Here is a 23,651-nt window from a genome sequence, read left to right on the forward strand (position 1 = left end):
TCATAAAAATCATCAGCAACCACACGCAAATATTTAATTGGAAGGGAAGTGTTAAGACTACAGAAGTATTTGAAATTTTCAAAAGATCAACTATTAAAAGCTTACTTTTGTGCAAGGATATAGCTCTTTCCCCAATTTATAGAAATCATCTAGATTTTTCTCAAAATAATTCAAACTAAAGAAAACAAAACGGAACTCCCAAGTCTTTAGTATGTTCATCTTAGATTTTGTTGCCATCTCCTCAGATCTGTAATATTTTGCACAGGTGTTTTAACACTGGAGACTAATGGAAATAAAAATGAAAATATCAGTAGATCACTAATACAAAGATAGACTTGACTTTCCAGAGAACCATTTACTACTTAAATTCAAGAATGTGGTCAGAATGTAACAGAAAAGTAGAGAAACAAATGGAGTGTGAAAATATACCATAAGCAAAAGCCAAGGCAAGCAGAACGCTATGTGGTGCTGTGAAACTGAATGTCTTCTGATCTGGGCTGTTTTGTCACTGAGTTATATTACAGGTGCCTAACTTATTACATACTGTTTTGGTGTTATGTTAATACCTAGTGATGCCTCGATGGAATAGTACCAAAACAAAAAACCCTTTTGCTTTTCCTGGGCTGTCAATCTGAAATAAATGAGTATAGGGTACAGCTAAGAGGACAATCTTTAAAAAGATTTTATTTTTCTCTTTAATTATGTGTGTGGTTGTGTTGTTTTATCCATGTGTGCAACGGGAAGATGATGATAGCACTAGATCCCCCCGGAGCTGGGGTTACACAGTTTTGTGAGGCACTGGATGTAGGTGCTAGGATTCCAACTTGTATCCTCTGGAAGATACAACTAAGCTATATTTTCAGCCCACAAGATCCCTTTTAAAATAAATTGGTCTGTAGTAGTTACACATGGATAGACTTTTCAGCACTACACTCTCCCAAAACAGAACTTTCATTCTCATCAGATTATACACCAAAATCTCATATTCTAGGACTGCAGAGATGGCACAGAAATTAAAAACACATTATTACTCTTCTCAGAGGAGTGAGTGCAGTTCCCAGTACTCATGTAAGGGGCCTCGCAACCACCCGGTCCTTTCATTCTTGCCCTTTCACACAATACACATTAATTAATTAACGGTCATAAAATCCTTTATATCTCAGGTTCTAGAGTCCTAAATAACAGTGATAATACATTCAAGCCTCTAGTTTATTCTGCATGGCTGGTAGTATTCCGCATACAATGTCACTAATGTCTTCCACACCAAACAGCCCTCTCAAATGCCTCAAGGGAAAAGATTCCCAGAAGCTGAACGTCTGTATACATCGTGTGTTGGTGAGGAAGAATGAATAGAGATGGGGTCCTGTCCGCTGGACGGTTGTGTGGGTAGGGTGATGTGCTAGTAATTCTAAGACTTTCTCCACTGTTGAGAAGCCAGGTCTAACACAATGAGATTTAAAGTAGGGAGATGAAGTGATCACTGGATCTCCTGGTTAGTATGGAGGGCACATCCACTTAATGTACTAAATGAATCAATGGATGAACGAAGACACTTCGGCTTGGGGACGATAAATGCTTGGGAGGGAAAAAGGTTCTGGAAGGAAAAGCTAGGAAAATTGAGGGCTGGGCCGAATGTTTCGTGCCAGAAAGAGGGGAGAAGGCAGTGGCTCGCGAGGGCACTGACCAGAGAGAACTCGGTGCCGGGCCAGTTGACTCGGAAGGGGATGTCGTCGCTGAGCTGGGGCAGCGCTCGGCCGCCGGCGGCCGCCTCCAGGAGACCGTACAGAACCAGCAACAGCGGCCCTCCGGGGACCAGGCTCCGCAAGCCGCCGCCTCCTTCCTCCATCGCCGCGTCCTCCAGCCGCCGTCACAACCTCCTCTACCCGAGGAGAACAGGTGGAGGAGGAGGAGGAGGAGGAGGAGAAGGAGGCGGCGGCGGGACTACAAAGCGACGTTGGTGCAGGAGACTCAACCGCCGCCACGTCTCCTTCCGGACGGCTGGGCAAAGCCACCTCCGCCCTTACAAGGACTTCGGGCCACCGCTTCCGGGGCAGGCAGCACATCAACATCCGAGGTTGTGAGATCGGTGGCCTACGGAAGCCCGCGCTTGCGTCGCGTTGCACCGCATTGCTGCCGTAGCGTCCTAGCGGTTGGACTCAAACGCGGAGGCCCGAGACAGACGCCGGTTGAACCGGTCTGGAGACAGCACTTGGGCGAAGCGGCCCGGCCAGGTGAGTCCTGGCCGGGCGAGGAGTTCAGCCACAAGGGTCTCGGGAGTTGGGGATGAATGGGCGGCGGCCGGCTCTCAAAAAGCGAGTGGAGAACAGAGCAGTGCGGAATCGAAGTAGAACTTACCATTCCGACTGAGCTGCCTACCCTCCACTCTTTTGCTATTTGCATTCTCCTTCTTCTCTCCAGAAGCTTCTCTTAGTTTCTTTTGCTGGCGACTGTTGTCACGTTGGTCTCAGCTACTGTGTGTTTGGGGACATCCGAGTGACACCTGCCATGTCCTTCGACTTTGGTATAGAGTTGTTAGGCGGCTAGGCTTTTACAGCCCTGCATTTTTACCTAACCCTAACCCTCCCTTGACTCAAGTATTGGGCAGTTAGTTATTTTACTTAGGAATCCGTACGTCAAGGCCAGAGCCAGGTGAATGTGAAGTTATGAACCAAGTTATAGCAGACTGCATATAGTTTTGGTTTCTTCTCCCCTTCTTGAAAAAATAATGTCTGCATTTTTTCATCTCAAGTATAATAAATTTACAGTGTTTGCCATAGAACATTTGGTAAGGACTGCCCATGTTGTGGTGCTCAGATCCACTGGGAGAAATCAGACATTTGGACTCAATCCAAACTTAGATTAAATGAACTTAATTCATTTAATAGAATTGTATTGTATATATTGTAGAGCAAATACAGCATGCCATGCAAAAAGTGAATTAAGGTGGATTTTTAAGGTGGACATCCAAAAGGTGTATATTACCGACATCCATGGAAACCACATCTGATCAGGAAAATTGTCTTCTCTAAGTTGTTTCTTCTGTTCTTGCTTATAGTAATAGAAAGACAACTTTATCCCTTTCCCATAGCAATAGTACTTATACAAAAACAAATCAGCTATTAATGCCTCACAGCCCATTAGCTGATTCTTATCTCACGTGCAGGCCATTAGGATCTCCCAGGTATTCCAGAGCAAAAAGTCAATACCCTTAAGGGATGCCTGGCTCCAGGTTAAGTCATCACAGAGGACTTGTGTAAATTATAACTCAGGCCTGAGCTCTAATGACTAAGATAGAGCAGTTCATTTCTCAGTGGGCAAAACATAATGCCATTAGGTTATGGCTGACTGTCTTGTCACCATGCCCAAATTTGAACCAAATCAAAAAACAGGAAGAGCAGCCCATTTTTCTTTCTTTTTTTTGTGAAATTAATTTTTTGATTATTTATTTTATGTATATGAGTAATCTGTCGCTGTCTTCACACACACCAGAAGAGGGCATTGGATTCCATTACAGATGGTTGTAAGCCACCATGTGGTTGCTGGGAATTGAACTCAGGACCTCTGGAAGAGCAGTCAGTGCTCTTAACCACTGAGCCATCTCTCCAGCCCCAAGAGAATATTGTTTTCTTTCAAGTTTTTTTTTTTTTTTTTTTTAAGATTTATTATGTATACAGCGTTCCACCTGCGTGTATGCCTGCAGGCCAGAAGAGGGCACCAGATCTCATTACAGATGGTTGTGAGCCACTATGTGGTTGCTGAAAATTGAACTCAGGACCTCTGGAAGAGCAGACAATGCTCTTAACCGCTGAGCCATCTCTCCCGCCCCCATTTTTCATCTCTATAAGTTTTCTCTAAGACTCAACACTATTAAAGAAAATAATATTGTTCTAGAACTGATGTGTTGCTCATTACCTTAGCACTTCTTAATATTTAATGTGTGTCAGGCACTGGGATTGGTAAGCTGGAGAATAAATGGGCTACTATCATTTGTATCTCATTTTCCAGCACGGGAGATTATACAAATGAATAATTATGAACTAGAGGGCTAGATAAATGGTTCAGTTATTAGGAGTACTGGCAGTTAGCGTCCCAAACACTCACATGGAGGCAGGCTCTAATTATCTATAACTCCAGTTTGAGATCTGACACACACACAGATATGTACAACACAAAACACACAATAGTAATAATAATAATAATGATAGAATCATTAAAATTTCTAACTAGATAGGATAATACTTAACACTTATTACTTAGTTTCTGTAATCATAATATGACTATAAATACTTCTATTGCATTAAGGAGTCTAATCCTTATGAATCAGGTTCTGTGGATTTTGTGGATAAATGGATGTTGGGATGAAGATAAAAAGAAGGAACTAAAGAACTCCAGACTTGGACAGAAAAGGTGTCCCAGGGGAGATGACACTAGAACTGACTAAAGGGTTTATAGGGGCTGGAGAGATGGCTCAATGGTTAAGGGCACTGACTGTTCCTCTAGCGGTCCTGAGTTCAATTCCCAGCAACCACATGGTGGCTCACAACCATCTTCAATGAGACGTGTCTGAAGACAGGGACAGTGTACTCAAATACATAAAATAAATAAATCTAAAAAAAAGGTTTTATAGGATTTCATTAGGCAGTAGGGAAAGTGTGTTGAATCTTTAGATTGTCCATTAGTGCTTTTTGGTGTGGTCAGAGTACAAGGTGAGGTAGAATGCAGCAGGAGATTGGAACTATTGAGGAAGAGAGAGTTGGTTCAAGAATGTTGCCTAAGTGTCAAAGAAGGCTCTGAGCTTTTTAAAAATAGGTCAGTACTTTTTTTTGGTCTGAAACTCTATATGTAGCTTGGCTGATTATTAAAAATCTTTATTTTATTTATGTATATGGATATTTTGCCTCCAAGTGTGTCTGTGTACCACATAGATGCAGTGCCTGTAGAGGACAGAAGAGGGTATTGGATTCTTTGGAATTGGAGTTAGAGATGATTGTTAGCCTTCATGTCTGGGAATCAAACTTGGGTCCTCTGGAAGACCAGCTAGTTCTTTTAAACTTTGAGCCATCTTTCCAGTTTCTTGGCCTTGTTTTTGTAATCCCGAGCCTCTCACATGCTGGGGAGGTCAGAACTCTATGAGGTGGTAGACTTTGCATTGGAATCATTTGAGGGTATGTCTGTTTTCAAACCTTCAGAGCAAATAGAGATGACTCAATGGATTAAATGTTTGAATGGCCATAAAAAAGAGGAAAACTTAGAGGAGTAGTTGTATAATTGGTGTTTAAGGTGTTAAATAGTTGTCCCTGCTTCGGACTCTGAGATTCTGTTGATTGAATATGCTGTCAGTGGATCTTAGGTTCAAGTAAGGAAGAAATATAAGTAAAATAATTTCTAAATGCTGCAAAGAAACTAGGTTTAAGTGAAAGAGAATGCCACTGGTGTGTATGGTGTATGGTAAGTGGTCTCATACCTAAGCAGGTAGGTGTCTGGAATGAAGTGGCACTTCTGATTTGCCTTGAATGGTGACAAGAGGAGAACTACATAGAAATGTCTAGGCAGAAGCCTGAGGCAAGAATGAGGTTGGCCTGTGTGGTGGTTTGAATATGCTTGGCCAATGGGAAGTGGCACTATTAGGAGGTGTGGCCTCGTTGGAAAGTGAGGCACTGTGGGGGTGAGCTTTGAGGGCTCCTATTGTTTAAGCTCCACCCAGTGTGGAACAGAGAGCCTCCTTCTGGCTGCCTGTGGAAGGAAGTTCTTGACTGCCTTCAGATTAAGATATACCATTCTCAACTCTTCCTCCAGCACCACTTCTGCCTGCTGCGTGCTGCCATGCTTCCCTCCATGGTGTTAATGGACTGAACTTCTGAAACTGTAAACCAGCCCCAGTGAAATGCTTTTCTTTATAAGAGTTGCCTTTGTCATAGTGTCTCTTCATTGCAATGAAACTGTAACTAAGACAGCTTGTTAGAAGGCCAGTATAGCTGGTGTACAAGAAAACTGTGCCAAGAAATAATGTTGGAGAGGCAGGAGGAAGTTATTTGAACACAACCTTGTAGGCTAGACAAGGCCTGATGTAAATTTAGGAAGACCATTCTGGTTGCTGTATGGAAAAGTGGTTTTGGGGGCTGTTTTCGTTGAATATGTAGACACTTCTAGTATATAGACATTTCCTAATCTTCAGAACCCACATATAAACTACTTGGAAATAAAATATTTATAGTTGTAATTCACCTTAAGATGAGGTCAAAATGAATTAGGTTGGGCCTTAATCCAATGACTAAAATCTTTTTAAGAAGAGTGAAATTTGAACTTAGACACACAAGGAAAATGCCATGTAAAGGAAGCAGAGGTTCGAGCAATCTCTCTACAAAAGCTTGGGTAGCATAGCAATAGAGGAGAGGTATAATCAGACATACTTTTTATTTACATGTACACGATAACAACAGTTTCTGTCTAAAATTGTATTATTATTATTGTATGTATGTGTATGGGGGGGATGGGTGCATGTCACAGGAAGGACCACTTATTAAACATTTGGGTGAGACAATGTTAAGAGGCTGGGTCAGATGGTAAATGACCACTGTGTGAAACAGCACAGAATGGGATTATAGGGAAAGATAGAGCTGACTTGTGCTGGCTAGTTTTATATCTACTTGATACAACTTTGACACCTTTTAGAAGACAGAACCTCAACTGAGAACTCGCCCTACCAGATTGGCCTGAGGGCAAGCTTTTGGTGCATTTCCTTGATTGCTGATTGATGTGGGAGGCCCACATGATCTTATTGTCCAAGGTGTGATAATAAAACAGGATGAGCAAGTGAGGAGGAGCAAACCAGTAAGTGACTTCTGCTATGTCTGCTCTGATTCCTGCCTTCAGGTTTCTGCTTTGAGTTCCTGCCTCTATGACTTCTGCTCCAATTTCTGTCCTGGCTTCTCTCAGTGATGGACTTAGAGCTGTGAGCTAAAATAAATTCTTTCCTTCCAAAGTTGCCTTTGGTCATGGTGCTTCAGCACATTAATAGAAATCCCAACTAAGCCATGACTGGATTAAATGGAAATCAGGAACTTGCAAAGTGATATTAATGAAAGCAATCTTGTATTTTGGAGAGGTTAGAACAATGTATTCTCAACCTTGGTACTACTGTTGGTAGTTTGGCTGGAACGTTTCTTTATATGAAGTGCTATACTGTGTTCTACACGTTTGCTATCCTTGTGATGGGTTTACCAGATGCCAGTAACAATTGCTGACTTTTCCATACCCCAGTTTGTGACACTAAAAAATACCCTCAGATATTTTCAAATGTCCTCTGCAGACAAAATAGGCTGTGGTTGAGAACAACTAGTCTAGACTTTTAAATAAGACACATGCCTAGCTATTAACTTACTGAGTGAGAAAATCTTTATTGTGTGTATAACCTTATTACTCCAAGAATTTGGTAGGAAATGAGTCCTTCCTATGTATTAATGTCCATATTCTATCTGTAATGATATCTCATTTTACCTCGTATTGGTGTCATCATAGCATATTAGACCTTCTCTGTCATTTGCTTCCCTCACTGCTGTGATCTAATACTCAACAGAAACAACTCACAAATGCAAGCATTTATTTTGGTTCCTAGTTCAGAAAGTATAGTCCATCTTGGCAGGGAATTCATGGCAATTGAGGCAGTTCTCTCCTCAGCCATCAGCGGGAACTTGATATACAGTTTGGTCATATGCTTGGGGATCAAGAATTAGGTGGCTCTATAGGGAAGCATATCTGGACTGTTGCCCTCAGTGGCCACCCCAGTTGCCACCTCTACTTCTGCCAGCTGCGTTTCTTCTCCAAAGGTTCACAATCCCCCCACAAAGAGCTACTAGCTGGGACAAAATACTAAACAATGAAGGCCTGTGGGAGACATACGTCTGTCATTCAAAACATATGGCTGAAAAGGATTTTGAATGTAAATATGTAGACAATAGTCTGAATCTGTATTTATCCCAGAAATTATTTTGGAAAAAGCCCCCACAAAAGTCATATTACTTTGAAGGGGCTCAAGACCCCTTATGAACAACAATGCCAAGCAACCAGAGCTTCCAGGGACTAAGCCATTACCTAAAGACTATACATGGACTGACCCTGGACTCTGACCTCATAGGTAGCAATGAATATCCTAGTAAAATCACCAGTGGAAGGGGAAGCCCTTGGTTCTGCTAAGACTGAACCCCCAGTGAACGTGATTGTTGGGGGGAGGGCGGCAATGGGGGGAGGATGGGGAGGGGAACACCCATAAAGAGGGGGAGGGGGAGGGACTAGGGGGATGTTTGCCCGGAAACCGGGAAAGGGTTTACATTATATTACATTACATTCGAAATGTAAATAAGAAATACTCAAGTTAATAAAAAAAAAGTCATATTACTTTATTTTTCTCTTCTAGACTTTTCCTTACCAGAATGGTATAAGAACAAATAACCTAAAATTTCATTTAACTTTCTGTTTTTTGGGTCTAGATAAAATCTGATTTGTTTTGCAAGTTAATTTCTCCGTAAAGGGAATTAGCTGTAATGAAACAGCTCTTACTGAGTTCAGTGACAGCAAGTTGTACACTTTCTCATCTAACAGCCTGTTGGAAGGCATTGTTGTAGTTGTGTAGATAATATGGCTATTTAATTGATTAGATACAGATCAAGAGGTCGGTCAGTGTTGGGATTATAGACATGAATTTCCAGAGTTTGCTGAGAGTAAATTTTAAATTTCTCATAAAGAGATCATTTTGATTTGCATTTCCCTGATGACTAAGGACTTTGAACATTTCTTTAAGTGCTTCTCCACCATTTGAGATTCCTCTGTTGAGAATTCTTTGTTTAGCTATGTACCCCATTTTAAATTGGGTTATTCAGTTTTTTTTGAGTCTAACTTCTTGAGTCCTTTATATATTTTGAATATTAGCCTTCTATTAGATGTAGGGTTAGCAAAGATCTTTTCCCAATTTGTAGATTGACAATATGTCCTGTTGATTATATCCTTTGCTTTGCAGAAGCTTTTCAGTTTCAAGAGGTCTCTTTCTCAATTGTTGATCTTAGAGCCTGAGCCATTGGTGTTCTGTTCAGGAAAATTTCCCCTGTGCCAATGTGTTCTAGGCTCTTTCCCACTTTCTCTTCTTTTAGATTCAGTGTATCTGGTTTTATGTTGAGTTTTTTGATCCACTTGGACTTGAGCTTTGTACAAGGTGATAAATATGGGTCAATTTGCATTCTTCTACATGCAGACCATCAGTTAGTCTAGCACCATTTGTTGAAGATGCTTTCTTTTTTCCACTGGATGGTTTTGGGTTCTTTGTCAAAAATCAAGTGCCTATAATTGTATGGTTTTATTTTTGGGTCTTGGATTCTATTCCACTAATTGTAGTGTCTCTCTCTTACCAATAACATTAAATTTTTATCACTATTGCTCTGTACTACAGCTTGAGGTCAGGATAGTGATTCCCCCAGAAAATTTTTATTGTTCAAAATTGTTTTGGCTGTCTTGGGTTTTTGTGTTTCCATATGAAGTTGAGAATTGCTCTTTTGCATGTCCGTAGAATTGTGTTGGAATTTTGTTGTGAATTGCATTAACTCTGTTGATTGCTTTTGGTAAGACATGCATTTTTCACTGTTATTCCTACTGATTCATGAGAATGAGAGATCTTTCCATTTTTGACATCTTTTTTGCTTTCTTTCTGGTAGGACTTGAAGTTCTTTTCATACAGCTTTTTTTACTTTTTTAAAAAATATTATTTGTGGCTATTGTGAATGGTGTTTCCCTAATTTCTTTGTCAACCGGTTTATCATTTGTGTAAAGGAAGGCTTTGTTTCACTTTGGTCTCCTTTAGTCATTTTATTGCTCTAGGTAGAACTTCAAGTATTGGATGAGGAGAGAGTGGGCAGCCTTGTTCTGTCCCTCATTTTAGAGGGATTGCATCAACTTTCTCTCCATTTAATTTGATGTTGACTATTGTTTTGTTGTATGTTGCTTTTATTAAGTTTAGGTCTGTGCCATGAATTCCTGTTCTCTCCAAGACTTTTAATACGAAGGGGTGTAGGATTTTGTCAAAGGCCTTTTTGGCATCTAATGAGATGAGAATGTGACTTTTTTAAATATATTTTTTATTAGATATATTTCTTTATACTTCAAATGTTATTCTCTTTCCTGGTTTCCTGTCCATAAGCCCCCTATCATCTCCCCGTCCCCCATACGAGTATTTCCCCCCTCTAACCATCCCCCTTACCACACCAAGACATTCCCCTGCACTGGGGTCCAACCTTGGCAGGACCAAGGGCTTCCCCTTCCACTGGTGCCCCAACAAGGCTACTGTCGGCTACATATGCAGTTGTAGCCCCGAGTCAGTCCATGTATAGTCTTTGGGTAGTGGTTTAGTCCCTGGAATCTCTGGTTGGTTGGTATTGTTGTTCTTATGGGGTTGCAAGCCCCTTCGGCTCTTTCGATCCTTCCTCTAATTCCCACAAACAGGGTCCCTTTCTTAGTTTGGTGGTTTGCTGCTAGCATTCACCTCCGTATTGGACATGCTCTGGATGTGTCTCTCAGGAGAGATCTATATCGGGTCCCTTTCAGCACGCACTTTTTAGCTTCATCAATCTTACCTAGTTTTGGTGGCTGTATATATATGGGCCACATGTAGGGGAGGCTCTGCTCTAAACTTTGCCTCCATATCCCCTCCTATGGATATTTCTGTTCCCTCTTTTAAGAAAGAGTGGGAGCACCCACATTTTGGTCATCCTCCTCCTTGAGCTTCCTGTGGTCTGTGGATTGCATCTTGGGTAATTTGAGCTTTTGGTATCCACTTATCAATTAATGCATATCAAGTATGTTTTTCTGTGATTGGGTTGCCTCACTCAGGATGATATTTTCTAGTTCATTCCATTTGCCTATGAATTTCATGAAGTCATTGTTTTTGATAGCTGAATAGTACTCCATTGTGTAGATGTATCACAGTTTTTTAATTCATTCCTTTGTTGAAGGGCATCTGGGTTCTTTCCAGTTTCTGGCTGTTATAAATAAGGCTGCTATGAACATAGTGGAGCATATGTCTTTTTTGTATGTGGGAGCATCTTTTGGGTATATGCCCAGGAGAGGTATAGCTGGGTCCTCAGGTAGTGGAATGTCCAATTTTCTGAGGAACCACCAGACTGATTTCAGAGTGGTTGTACCAGTTTGCACCAGCAATGGAGGAGTGTTCTTCTTTCTACACATCCTTACCAGCATCTGCTGTCACCTGAGTTTTTTATCTTAGCCATTCTGACCAGTGTGAGGTGGAATCCCAGGGTTGTTTTGATTTGCATTTTCCGGATGACTAAGGATGTTGAACATTTCTTTAGGTGCTTCTCGTCCATTTGATATTTCTCAGCTGAGAATTTTTTGTTTAGCTCTGCCCCCCATTTTTTAATATGGTTATTTGGCTCTCTGGAGTCTAACTTCTTGAGTTCTTTGTATATTTTGGATATTAGCCCTCTATCAGATGTAGGATTGGTAAAGATCTTTTCCCAATCTGTTGGTTGTCGTTTTGTCCTAACGACAGTGTCCTTTGCCTTACAGAAGCTTTGCAGTTTTATGAGATCCCATTTGTCAATTCTTGATCTTAGAGCATAAGCCATTGGTGTTTTATTCAGGAAATTTTCTCCAGTGCCCATGTGTTCGAGACTCTTCCCCACTATTTTTTTTTCTATTAGTTTGAGTGTATCTGATTTGATGTAGAGGTTCTTGATCCACTTGGACTTAAGCTTTGTACAGGGTGATAAGAATGGATTGATTTGCATTCTTCTACATGCTGACCTCCAGTTGAACCAGCACCATTTGTTGAAAATGGTCTTTCTTCCATTGGATGGTTTTAGCTCCTTTGTCGAAGATCAAGTGACCATAGGTGTGTGGGTTCATTTTTGGGTCTTCAATTCTGTTCCACTGATCTATCTGCCTGTCTCTGTACCAATACCATACAGTTTTATGACTATTGCTCTGTAATACTGCTTGAAGTCAGGGATGGTGATTCCCCCATAAGTTTTTTTATTGTTGAGTATAGTTTTCACTATCCTGGGGTTTTTGTTATTCCAAATGAATTTGCAAATGTTTTTATAAAACTTGCCTTGGTTGTGGTATCCTTTTACAACACTAGAACATTGACTAACACACTTTTGTTTTGGGGTAAAATGTTCTGTAGATATCTGTTAAATCCATTTGGTTAAGAACGTCTATTGGTTTTAGTTTGTCTCTGTTTAGTTTCTGTCCATTGGTGAGAGTAGGGTGTTGCAGTTTCCCACTGTTATTGTATGAGTTTCAATGTGTGTTTTGAGATTTAGTAAAGTTTCTTTTATGAATGTGGTTGCCCTTCTTTTGGGGAATAAATGTTTAGAATTGAGACTTTATCTTGGTGTATTTTTCCTTTGATGAGTATGAAGTGTCCTTCCCCATCTCTTTTGATTACTTTTGGTAGAAAGTTTATTTTATTCAATATTAGAATGGCTACTCCAGCTTGTTTCTTGGAACAGTTTGCTTGGAAAACTTTTGTCCAGCCCTTTTCTCTGAGGTAGTGTCTGTCTTTGTTGCTAAGATGTGTTTCTTGTATGCAGTAGAATGTTGAATCTTGTCTACATATCTAGTCTGCTAGCCTATGTCTTTTTATTGGAGAATTAAATCCATTGATGTTGAGTGAAATAATGACTAATGTTTGTTAGTTCTTGTTATTTTGTGTTGGAGGTGGTATTATGTTTGTGTGATTCTTTTGGGGTTGTTGTGAGATGATTGATTTTTTATATTTTCTTGGGTATAGTTATCCTCCTTGTGTTGGAGCTTTCCCTCTATATCCCTTAATGCTTTTAATATCCTTTCTTTGTTCTGTACATTCAGTGCTTTGATTTGAGGATTTTCTTTTCTGTTCCAATATATTTGGTGTTCTGTAGGTTTCTCATACATTTATGGCTATCTCTTTGTTTAGCTTAAGGAAATTTTCGTCTATGATTTTGTTGAAGACGTTTTCTGGCCCTTTGGACTGGAAATATTTACCCTCTTCTATTCCTATTATTCTTAGTTTTGACCTTTTAATTATGTCCCAGATTGTCTGGATATTTTGGTTTAGGAACTTTTTAGGTTTTACATTTTCTTTCACTAATGTTCCAGTGACTTCTATGGTATCTTCTATGCCTGAAACTCTCTTCTATCTCTTATATTTTGTTGGTGATGCTTGCATCCTATTTCCTAGGTTTTTCCATTTCCAGGGATGCCTGCATTTGTGATTTCTTTATCATTTCTATTTCCCTTTTAGGTCTTGGAACATTTTGTTCTATTCCTTCACATGTTTGATTGTATCTTCCTGCATTTCTTTTTTTTTTTAAATCTTTATTTATTATATACATTGTAGCTATCTTCAGACACACCAGAAAAGGGCATCAGATCTCAGTACAGATGGTTGTAAGCCACCATGTGGTTGCTGGGATTTGAACTCAGGACCTCAGGAAGAGCAGTCGGTGCTCTTAACCACTGAGCCATCTCTCCAGCCCCTCTTCCTGCATTTCTTAAGGGGTTTATTTGTTTCTTTCTTAAAGGCTTCTACTTGTTTGCTGGTCTTTTACTGTATTTCTTTAAGAGAATTGTTTATATCCTTCTTAAAGGCCTCTATTATCTGCATGAGATGGGATCTTAGCTCAGAATCTTGGGGTTTAAGTGTGTTAGGGTAGCCAGTGCTTTTCTGTGGTAAGATGGTGCCAAATTATATTGACCTTTTTTGCTTATGTGCTTGTTCTTGCCTTTTGCCATCTGGTTATCTCAGGTGTTACCTGGCCTGGGTGTTTCCAATTGGAGCCTTCTTGGAGGCAGGCAGTGCTGTGCCTGATTATAGAAGGCCTTCTGTGTCTCTGGTTAGAGAAGTCCTCCTGGCATACAGACTGGGCTCTGGGGTGGGGGCACAGGCAGGCTCATCTTCTGTGGGTGCAGGTGGCGATGCAGTGGTGATGGGGCTCCCGCAGGGCAGGGTGGGACAGATCTCGTGTCTGCTGGGCTCTGTGAGAGTCTTACCTGGCATGTGTATTGGGGCATGGGTTTCACCTTGTCCTAGGTTAGCAGACCTCCTAGGAGACAGACAGGGCTGTGGGATCAGGGAACAGGCAGGCCTGTAATCAAACTCTTTTTTTCCCCTTGTGGAAAGGTTTAATGAGAGAAGAAGAGGAGAAGAGGAGAGGAATAAAGGCCAGCCATGGAGGGAAGAGGGGAGGGGAATGAGGAGAGAAGGGACAAAGGGGAAGAAGGGAAGAGCAAGAGCAAGAAGCAAAAGAGTGAGAGCGTAATCAAACTCTTAAACTAAGTTTTGACAAAATAGATCAATTGATGTTTTGAAATTGAGTTGAAAACTGCCACTGCCTTAACTTTTCTGTATGGAGTCATGTCTAGGTAGTCCCTAGCTATCTGACAAATGAATGTATTGCTTGAGAATAAAAAAAAAACTAACAATAATAGTTGACTAGAATGAGAGTAGAAAAATCTGGGCTTGGCCAGGTGGCACATGCTTTTAATACCAGCACTTGGGAGGCACAGACACATGGGTCTATGTGTTTGAGGCCCATATAATGAGTTTACATACATATATAGTGAGTTCCAGGATAGCCAGAACTACATAATTAGACCCCGCCTCAAAAACCCAAACAAAATAAAAAATAAAACAAACAAACAAAAGAACCCAACCAAACCAAACAAATAAAACAACCTAAACTGAAAGAGTAGAAAGTCAAATTTTAAAAATTACTCAAGGGTCATCTAGGTGGCTCAATGATAAAAAAAAATGCCCAGAGTGCCCACTATGAAAACCTGATAGCATGAGTTTCACCTCCAGAACCCATAGAAGTGTAAAAGAAGAGAAATAACTTAATAGAGTTGTCCACTGGACAGTGAATGCTATGACAAGCATATTGTCCCTACATTCATTTCTCAGTCTTCTTGCTTACACACACACACACACACACACACACACACACACACACACACACACACACACACACACACAATTAAAAAGGCCTCTTTAGGCCAGACATTGTGGCATATATCTTTTTTTTTTTTTTATTAACTTGAGTATTTCTTATATACATTTCAAGTGTTATTCCCTTTCCCGGTTTCCGGGCAAACATCCCTCTCCCCCCTCCCCTTCCTTATGGGTGTTCCCCTCCCAACCCTCCCCCCATTGCCACCCTCCCCCCATAGTCTAGTTCACTAGGGGTTCAGTCTTAGCAGGACCCAGGGCTTCCCCTTCCACTGGTGCTCGTACTAGGATATTCATTGCTACCTATGAGGTCAGAGTCCAGGGTCAGTCCATGTATAGTCTTTAGGTAGTGGCTTAGTCCCTGGAAGCTCTGGTTGCTTGACATTGTTGTACTTTTGGGGTCTCGAGCCCCTTCAAGCTCTTCCAGTTCTTTCTCTGATTCCTTCAACGGGGGACCTATTCTCAGTTCAGTGGTTTGCTGCTGGCATTCGCCTCTATATTTGCTGTATTCTGGCTGTGTCTCTCAGGAGCGATCTACATCCGGCTCCTGTCGGTCTGCACTTCTTTGCTTCATCCATCTTGTCTAATTGGGTGGCTGTATATGTATGGGCCACATGTGGGGCAGGCTCTGAATGGGTGTTCCTTCAGTCTCTGTTTTAATCTTTGCCTCTCCCTTCCCTGCCAAGGGTATTCTTTTTCCTCATTTAAAGAAGGAGTGAAGCATTCACATTTTGATCATCCGTCTTGAGTTTCGTTTGTTCTAGGGATCTAGGGTAATTCAAGCATTTGGGCTAATAGCCACTTATCAATGAGTGCATACCATGTATGTCTTTCTGTGATTGGGTTAGCTCACTCAGGATGATATTTTCCAGTTCCAACCATTTGCCTACGAATTTCATAAACTCGTTGTTTTTGATAGCTGAGTAATATTCCATTGTGTAGATGTACCACATTTTCTGTATCCATTCCTCTGTTGAAGGGCATCTGGGTTCTTTCCAGTTTCTGGCTATTATAAATAAGGCTGCGATGAACATAGTGGAGCACGTGTCTCTTTTGTATGTTGAGGAATCTTTTGGGTATATGCCCAAGAGAGGTATAGCTGGATCCTCAGGCAGTTCAATGTCCAATTTTCTGAGGAACCTCCAGACTGATTTCCAGAATGGTTTTACCAGTCTGCAATCCCACCAACAATGGAGGAGTGTTCCTCTTTCTCCACATCCTCGCCAGCATCTGCTGTCACCTGAGTTTTTGATCTTAGCCATTCTCACTGGTGTGAGGTGAAATCTCAGGGTTGTTTTGATTTGCATTTCCCTTATGACTAAAGATGTTGAACATTTCTTTAGGTGTTTCTCAGCCATTCGGCATTCCTCAGCTGTGAATTCTTTGTTTAGCTCTGAACCCCATTTTTTAATAGGGTTGTTTGTTTCCCTGCGGTCTAACTTCTTGAGTTCTTTGTATATTTTGGATATAAGGCCTCTATCTGTTGTAGGATTGGTAAAGATCTTTTCCCAATCTGTTGGTTGCCGTTTTGTCCTAACCACAGTGTCCTTTGCCTTACAGAAGCTTTGCAGTTTTATGAGATCCCATTTGTCGATTCTTGATCTTAGAGCATAAGCCATTGGTGTTTTGTTCAGGAAATTTTTTCCAGTGCCCATGTGTTCCAGATGCTTCCCTAGTTTTTCTTCTATTAGTTTGAGTGTGTCTGGTTTGATGTGGAGGTCCTTGATCCACTTGGACTTAAGCTTTGTACAGGGTGATAAGGATGGATCGATCTGCATTCTTCTACATGTTGCCCTCCAGTTGAACCAGCACCATTTGCTGAAAATGCTATCTTTTTTCCATTGGATGGTTTTGGCTCCTTTGTCAAAAATCAAGTGACCATAGGTGTGTGGGTTCATTTCTGGGTCTTCAATTCTATTCCATTGGTCTATCTGTCTGTCTCTGTACCAATACCATGCAGTTTTTATCACTATTGCTCTGTAATACTGCTTGAGTTCAGGGATAGTGATTCCCCCTGAAGTCCTTTTATTGTTGAGGATAGCCTTAGCTATCCTGGGTTTTTTGTTATTCCAGATGAATTTGCAAATTGTTCTGTCTAACTCTTTGAAGAATTGGATTGGTATTTTGATGGGGATTGCATTGAATCTGTAGGTTGCTTTTGGTAAAATGGCCATTTTTACTATATTAATCCTGTCAATCCATGAGCATGGGAGATCTTTCCATCTTCTGAGGTCTTCTTCAATTTCTTTCCTCAGTGTCTTGAAGTTCTTATTGTACAGATCTTTTACTTGCTTGGTTAAAGTCACACCGAGGTACTTTATATTATTTGGGTCTATTATGAAGGGTGTCGTTTCTCTAATTTCTTTCTCGGCTTGTTTCTTTTTTGTATAGAGGAAGGCAACTGATTTATTTGAGTTAATTTTATACCCAGCCACTTTGCTGAAGTTGTCTATCAGCTTTAGTAGTTCTCTGGTGGAACTTTTGGGATCACTTAAATATACTATCATGTCATCTGCAAATAGTGATATTTTGACTTCTTCTTTTCCGATCTGTATCCCCTTGATCTCCTTTTGTTGTCTGATTGCTCTGGCTAGAACTTCAAGAACTATATTGAATAAGTAGGGAGAGAGTGGGCAGCCTTGTCTAGTCCCTGATTTTAGTGGGATTGCTTCAAGTTTCTCTCCATTTAGTTTAATGTTAGCAACTGGTTTGCTGTATATGGCTTTTACTATGTTTAGGTATGGGCCTTGAATTCCTATTCTTTCCAGGACTTTTATCATGAAGGGGTGTTGAATTTTGTCAAATGCTTTCTCAGCATCTAATGAAATGATCATGTGGTTCTGTTCTTTCAGTTTGTTTATATAATGGATCACGTTGATGGTTTTCCGTATATTAAACCATCCCTGCATGCCTGGGATGAAGCCTACTTGATCATGGTGGATGATTGTTTTGATGTGCTCTTGGATTCGGTTTGCCAGAATTTTATTGAGTATTTTTGCGTCGATATTCATAAGGGAAATTGGTCTGAAGTTCTCTTTCTTTGTTGTGTCTTTGTGTGGTTTAGGTATAAGAGTAATTGTGGCTTCGTAGAATGAATTCGGTAGTGCTCCATCTGTTTTCAATTTTGTGGAATAGTTTGGATAATATTGGTATGAGGTCTTCTATGAAGGTTTGATAGAATTCTGCACTAAACCCGTCTGGACCTGGGCTCTTTTTGGTTGGGAGACCTTTAATGACTGCTTCTATTTCCTTAGGAGTTATGGGGTTGTTTAACTGGTTTATCTGTTCCTGATTTAACTTCGATACCTGGTATCTGTCTAGGAAATTGTCCATTTCCTGAAGATTTTCAAGTTTTGTTGAATATAGGTTTTTATAGTAAGATCTGATGATTTTTTGAATTTCCTCTGAATCTGTAGTTATGTCTCCCTTTTCATTTCTGATTTTGTTAATTTGGACGCACTCTCTGTGTCCTCTCGTTAGTCTGGCTAAGGGTTTATCTATCTTGTTGATTTTCTCAAAGAACCAACTTTTGGTTCTGTTGATTCTTTCTATGGTCCTTTTTGTTTCTACTTGGTTGATTTCAGCTCTGAGTTTGATTATTTCCTGCCTTCTACTCCTCCTGGGTGTATTTGCTTCTTTTTGTTCTAGAGCTTTTAGGTGTGCTGTCAAGCTGCTGACATATGCTCTTTCCTGTTTCTTTCTGCAGGCACTCAGCGCTATGAGTTTTCCTCTTAGCACAGCTTTCATTGTGTCCCATAAGTTTGGGTATGTTGTACCTTCATTTTCATTAAATTCTAAAAAGTTTTTAATTTCTTTCTTTATTTCTTCCTTGACCAGGTTATCATTGAGTAGAGCATTGTTCAATTTCCACGTATATGTGGGCATTCTTCCCTTATTGTTATTGAAGACCAGTTTTAGGCCGTGGTGGTCCGATAGCACGCATGGGATTATTTCTATCTTTCTGTACCTGTTGAGGCCCGTTTTTTGACCAATTATATGGTCAATTTTGGAGAAAGTACCATGAGGAGCTGAGAAGAAGGTATATCCTTTTGCTTTAGGATAGAATGTTCTATAAATATCCGTTAAGTCCATTTGGCTCATGACTTCTCTTAGTCTGTCGACATCACTGTTTAATTTCTGTTTCCATGATCTGTCCATTGATGAGAGTGGGGTGTTGAAATCTCCCACTATTATTGTGTGAGGTGCAATGTGTGTTTTGAGCTTTAGTAAGGTTTCTTTTACCTATGTAGGTGCCCTTGTATTTGGGGCATAGATATTTAGGATTGAGAGTTCATCTTGGTGGATTTTTCCTTTGATGAATATGAAGTGTCCTTCCTTATCTTTTTTGATGACTTTTAGTTGGAAATTTATTTTATTTGATATTAGAATGGCTACTCCAGCTTGCTTCTTCTGACCATTTGCTTGGAAAGTTGTTTTCCAGCCTTTCACTCTGAGGTAGTGTCTGTCTTTGTCTCTGAGGTGTGTTTCCTGTAGGCAGCAGAATGCAGGGTCCTCGTTGCATATCCAGTTTGTTAATCTATGTCTTTTTATTGGGGAGTTGAGGCCATTGATATTGAGAGATATTAAGGAATAGTGATTATTGCTTCCCGTTATATTCATATTTGGATGTGAGGTTATGTTTGTGTGCTTTCATTCTCTTTGTTTTGTTGCCAAGACGATTAGTTTCTTGCTTCTTCTAGGGTATAGCTTGCCTCCTTATGTCGGGCTTTACCATTTATTATCCTTTGTAGTGCTGGATTTGTAGAAAGATATTGTGTAAATTTGGTTTTGTCATGGAATATCTTGGTTTCTCCATCAATGTTAATTGAGAGTTTTGCTGGATACAGTAACCTGGGCTGGCATTTGTGTTCTCTTAGGGTCTGTATGACATCAGTCCAGGATCTTCTGGCCTTCATAGTTTCTGGCGAGAAATCTGGTGTGATTCTGATAGGTCTGCCTTTATATGTTACTTGACCTTTTTCCCTTACTGCTTTTAATATTCTTTCTTTATTTTGTGCGTTTGGTGTTTTGACAATTATGTGACGGGAGGTGTTTCTTTTCTGGTCCAATCTATTTGGAGTTCTGTAGGCTTCTTGTATGTCTATGGGTATCTCTTTTTTTAGGTTAGGGAAGTTTTCTTCTATGATTTTGTTGAAGATATTTATTGGTCCTTTGAGCTGGGAGTCTTCACTCTCTTCTATACCTATTATCCTTAGGTTTGATCTTCTCATTGAGTCCTGGATTTCCTGTATGTTTTGGACCAGTAGCTTTTTCCGCTTTACATTATCTTTGACAGTTGAGTCAATGATTTCTATGGAATCTTCTGCTCCTGAGATTCTCTCTTCCATCTCTTGTATTCTGTTGGTGAAACTTGTATCTACAGCTCCTTGTCTCTTCTTTTGGTTTTCTATATCCAGGGTTGTTTCCATGTGTTCTTTCTTGATTGCTTCTATTTCCATTTTTAATTCCTTCAACTGTTTGATTGTGTTTTCCTGGAATTCTTTCAGGGATTTTTGTGTCTCCTCTCTCTGGGCTTCTACTTGCTTATTTATGTTTTCCTGGAATTCTTTCAGGCATTTTTGCGATTCCTCTCTGTAGGCTTCTACTTGTTCTCTAAGGGAGTTCTTCACGTCTTTCTTGAAGTCCTCCAGCATCATGATCAAAAATGATTTTGAAACTAGATCTTGCTTTTCTGGTGTGTTTGGATATTCCATGTTTGTTTTGATGGGAGAATTGGGCTCCGATGGTGCCATGTAGTCTTGGTTTCTGTTGCTTGGGTTCCTGCGCTTGCCTCTCGCCATCAGATTATCTCTATTGTTACTTTGTTCTGCTATTTCTGACAGTGGCTAGACTGTCCTATAAGCCTGTGTGTCAGGAGTGCTGTAGACCTGTTTTCCTCTCTTTCAGTCAGTTATGGGGACAGAGTGTTCTGCTTTCGGGCGTGTAGTTTTTCCTCTCTACAGGTCTTCAGCTGTTCCTGTGGGCCTGTGTCTTGAGTTCACCAGGCAGCTTTCTTGCAGCAGAAAATTTGGTCTTACCTGTGGTCCCGAGGCTCAAGTTCGCTCGTGGGGTGCTGCCCACGGGCTCTCTGCAGCGGCAGCAACCAGGAAGACCTGTGCCGCCCCTTCCGGGAGCTTCAGTGCACCAGGGTTCCAGATGGTCTTTGGCTTTTTCCTCTGGCGTCCGAGATGTGTGTGCAGAGAGCAGTCTCTTCTGGTTTCCCAGGCTTGTCTGCCTCTCTGAAGGTTTAGCTCTCCCTCCCACGGGATTTGGGTGCAGAGAACTGTTTATCCAGTCTGTTTCCTTCAGGTTCCAGCGGTGTCTCAGGCAGGGGTCCTGCCGCTCCTGGGCCCTCCCCCACGGGAGCCCAGAGGCCTTATACAGTTTCCTCTTGGGCCAGGGATGTGGGCAGGGGTGAGCAGTGTTGGTGGTCTCTTCCGCTCTGCAGCCTCAGGAGTGCCCACCTGACCAGGCGGTTGGGTCTCTCTCTCACGGGGTCTGCGGCATATATCTTTTATCCTTGAGTTTCAGGCCAGCTCAACTGAACAGCAAGACCATGCCTCAAAAGCGAAACCAAATAAAACCAAGCCTAATATAATAGTTTCTATTATAAATGCAATGTTATTGCTCATACTTTTGTTAATGCCTAGCTATTATTTCTACCTTGAGGAATGAGAGCCTGAGTCAGCTTATGTAATTAGGTCAAAAAGAATCAGAACATTTTGAAATTGCAATTGGAGGGCTGTAAAGAGAAACTTGTTCTTCTTAAGACATTATACCACAGTGATGATTCTTATTAGGTTGGAGACTCTAAATCCCGTCTTTTGCTTTTAGTGCTACTTAATTTCTTCAGTGTCAACTCTAGCTTAACTGAAAGTCTTGAAAGGCACAAATAGAAATTCCAGAGTTAATTCCTCTTGATATTTTATAACTTGCTTAAATTTATTAAATAGTAGCTTAACATCCCTGGGGAATCTCAGACTCCTTGGGATTATGATTGATTGATTGATTGATTTGTAAAATGGTTAGCTGTACCTTCCAATTGACCTGTGATTTTGAAGCTTGTCAGTCTTGTCATTTTATTGGTGGGAACAGATATAGAGCTGTCAAAATTTACTTGAACATCTTTGTATAAATATGTTAATCTCCTGAGTAAAAAATTCTGGGTAGTAAAAAGGCTAGGTTCTGGTGGATTTTTAAATATACTGTAGGATTTTGTGTTTTGGGGAGACATAGATTTCTATATTTGTTAGGTCTGTAACTGATTGCAAATGATTATAGAAACAGGTTTTAGAGGGATTCTTAAAAACTGGGACTATGTTTCCCTATGTAAAGCACTTATCATGTTATTAGGTATTAATTAATGGTAGCAGTCTTCTGTAGTACCAGACACATGGAATACTGGCTGGAATAGTAAATATCGAAAATGTTGGAAAATACTCAATATAGTTATATATCTGAATAAAGTGCTAAGTAGCTAATTACTAAACAGAAAAACAGGAAAGGACAACTTTCAACTGTATTCTTTCATGTGAAATATTTCTGTATTAGTTGAGAAATTGTTTACTTTTGAAAAATTAATTATCCCCTCTTGGATAATCCCCCCACCCTGGTACATCAAGTCTTTGTCAAATTAAGTGCACCCTCTCCCACTGAGGCCAGACAGAGCAGCCATGAAGACTGAGCTTCTTGTCTGCTACATATGTGCCAGAGAGTTCTTATTCCAGCCAGTGTATGTTTTTGGTCAGTGGTTCAGATTCTGAGGGCTCCCCGGGGTCCAGGCTTGTTGGCTCTGTTGGTCTTCCTGTGGGTTCTATCTACTTCTAGGCCTTCAATCCTCCCCCCCCCCACACCCCCAACTCTTCCATACATGCTCCAGACCTCCGTCTAATGTTTGGTTGTGGGTATCTGCTTCTGTTTCAGTTCACTGCTGTGTTGAGGCAGAAGACAGTTATGCTAGGCAGTCTGCCAGCATAATAAGAAAATCATTAATATAGGGGCTGGAGAGATGGCTCAGTGGTTAAGAGCACTGACTGCTCTCCATAGGTCCTGAGTTCAATCCCCAGCAGCCACATGGTGGCTCATCTGTAATGGGATCTGATGCCCTCTTCTGGTATGTCTGAATTTACAGTGTACTCTACTCATATACATAAAATAAATAAATCTTTAAAAAAATCATTAATAATGTCAGAGATTGGTTTCAAGTTGGGCATGTTATTGGTCGGCCTTTCGTTTGGTCTCTGCTCCATTCCTGCATTTCTTTCAGGCAGGATAAATTTTGGGTCGAAAGTTTTGTGGGTGGGTTTGCATCCTTATCCTTCCACTGGGAGTCCTGCCTTGCTACAGGAGGTGGCCTCTTCAGGTTTTGTGTCCCTGCTACTAGACATCTTGGCTAAATCTTCAGCACTGAGTCCTGGGAGCTTCCCCTATCCCATATCTCTGAGACTTCCTAATAATTTTCCCCTCCCCACCACCCCAGGCAGCTGCAGATTTCCATTCATTCTTTTTGTCCACTAGGACTATCTCCTGTTTCTCTCCACACCTGATTTTTGCCTCTCTATTCCCCACTCCCTCTTCTCCCTCCCCACTCCCCAAATTCCCTTCCTCCTTCTGCCTCCTATCTCCTTCTTAAGTGTTATTCAAGCATCCTTTCTTGGGC

General features: G+C 40.8%; 2 protein-coding genes across 6 annotated transcripts in view; one reads left to right on the top strand and one right to left on the bottom strand.

Annotated features, from left to right (window-relative positions):
- Window positions 1–2,127, bottom strand: part of Erlec1 (endoplasmic reticulum lectin 1) — a 37,851-nt gene extending 35,724 nt beyond the window's left edge. For 2 of the 3 annotated variants that reach the window (XM_039091779.2, XM_063272989.1), the window contains exon 1: window positions 1,685–2,127. In XM_039091779.2, the coding sequence (XP_038947707.1) occupies window positions 1,685–1,846 (162 nt within the window). In that variant the 5' untranslated portion in view covers window positions 1,847–2,127. The remainder of the gene's footprint in view (window positions 1–1,684) is intronic. The other variant, NM_001106023.1, reaches the window with a different exon arrangement.
- The window catches only part of Asb3 (ankyrin repeat and SOCS box-containing 3), a 128,622-nt gene that overhangs the window by 32,067 nt on the left and 72,904 nt on the right, over window positions 1–23,651 (top strand). Inside the window, exon 1 of one of the 3 annotated variants that reach the window (NM_001108864.1) lies at window positions 2,067–2,231. The exons of 1 other annotated variant lie outside the window; for it this stretch is intronic. Coding sequence is in view for 1 of the 2 variants with exons in the window: in XM_063273444.1 (XP_063129514.1) it covers window positions 6,939–6,952 (14 nt within the window). In the remaining variant the exon portion in view is untranslated. Of the gene's footprint in view, window positions 1–2,066; window positions 6,953–23,651 lie in introns of those variants that run through there. One more of the 3 variants, XM_063273444.1, reaches the window with a different exon arrangement.

Source organism: Rattus norvegicus, chromosome 14 (genome assembly GCF_036323735.1).
Source record: "Rattus norvegicus strain BN/NHsdMcwi chromosome 14, GRCr8, whole genome shotgun sequence".
Classification (NCBI taxonomy): Eukaryota; Metazoa; Chordata; class Mammalia; order Rodentia; family Muridae; genus Rattus; species Rattus norvegicus.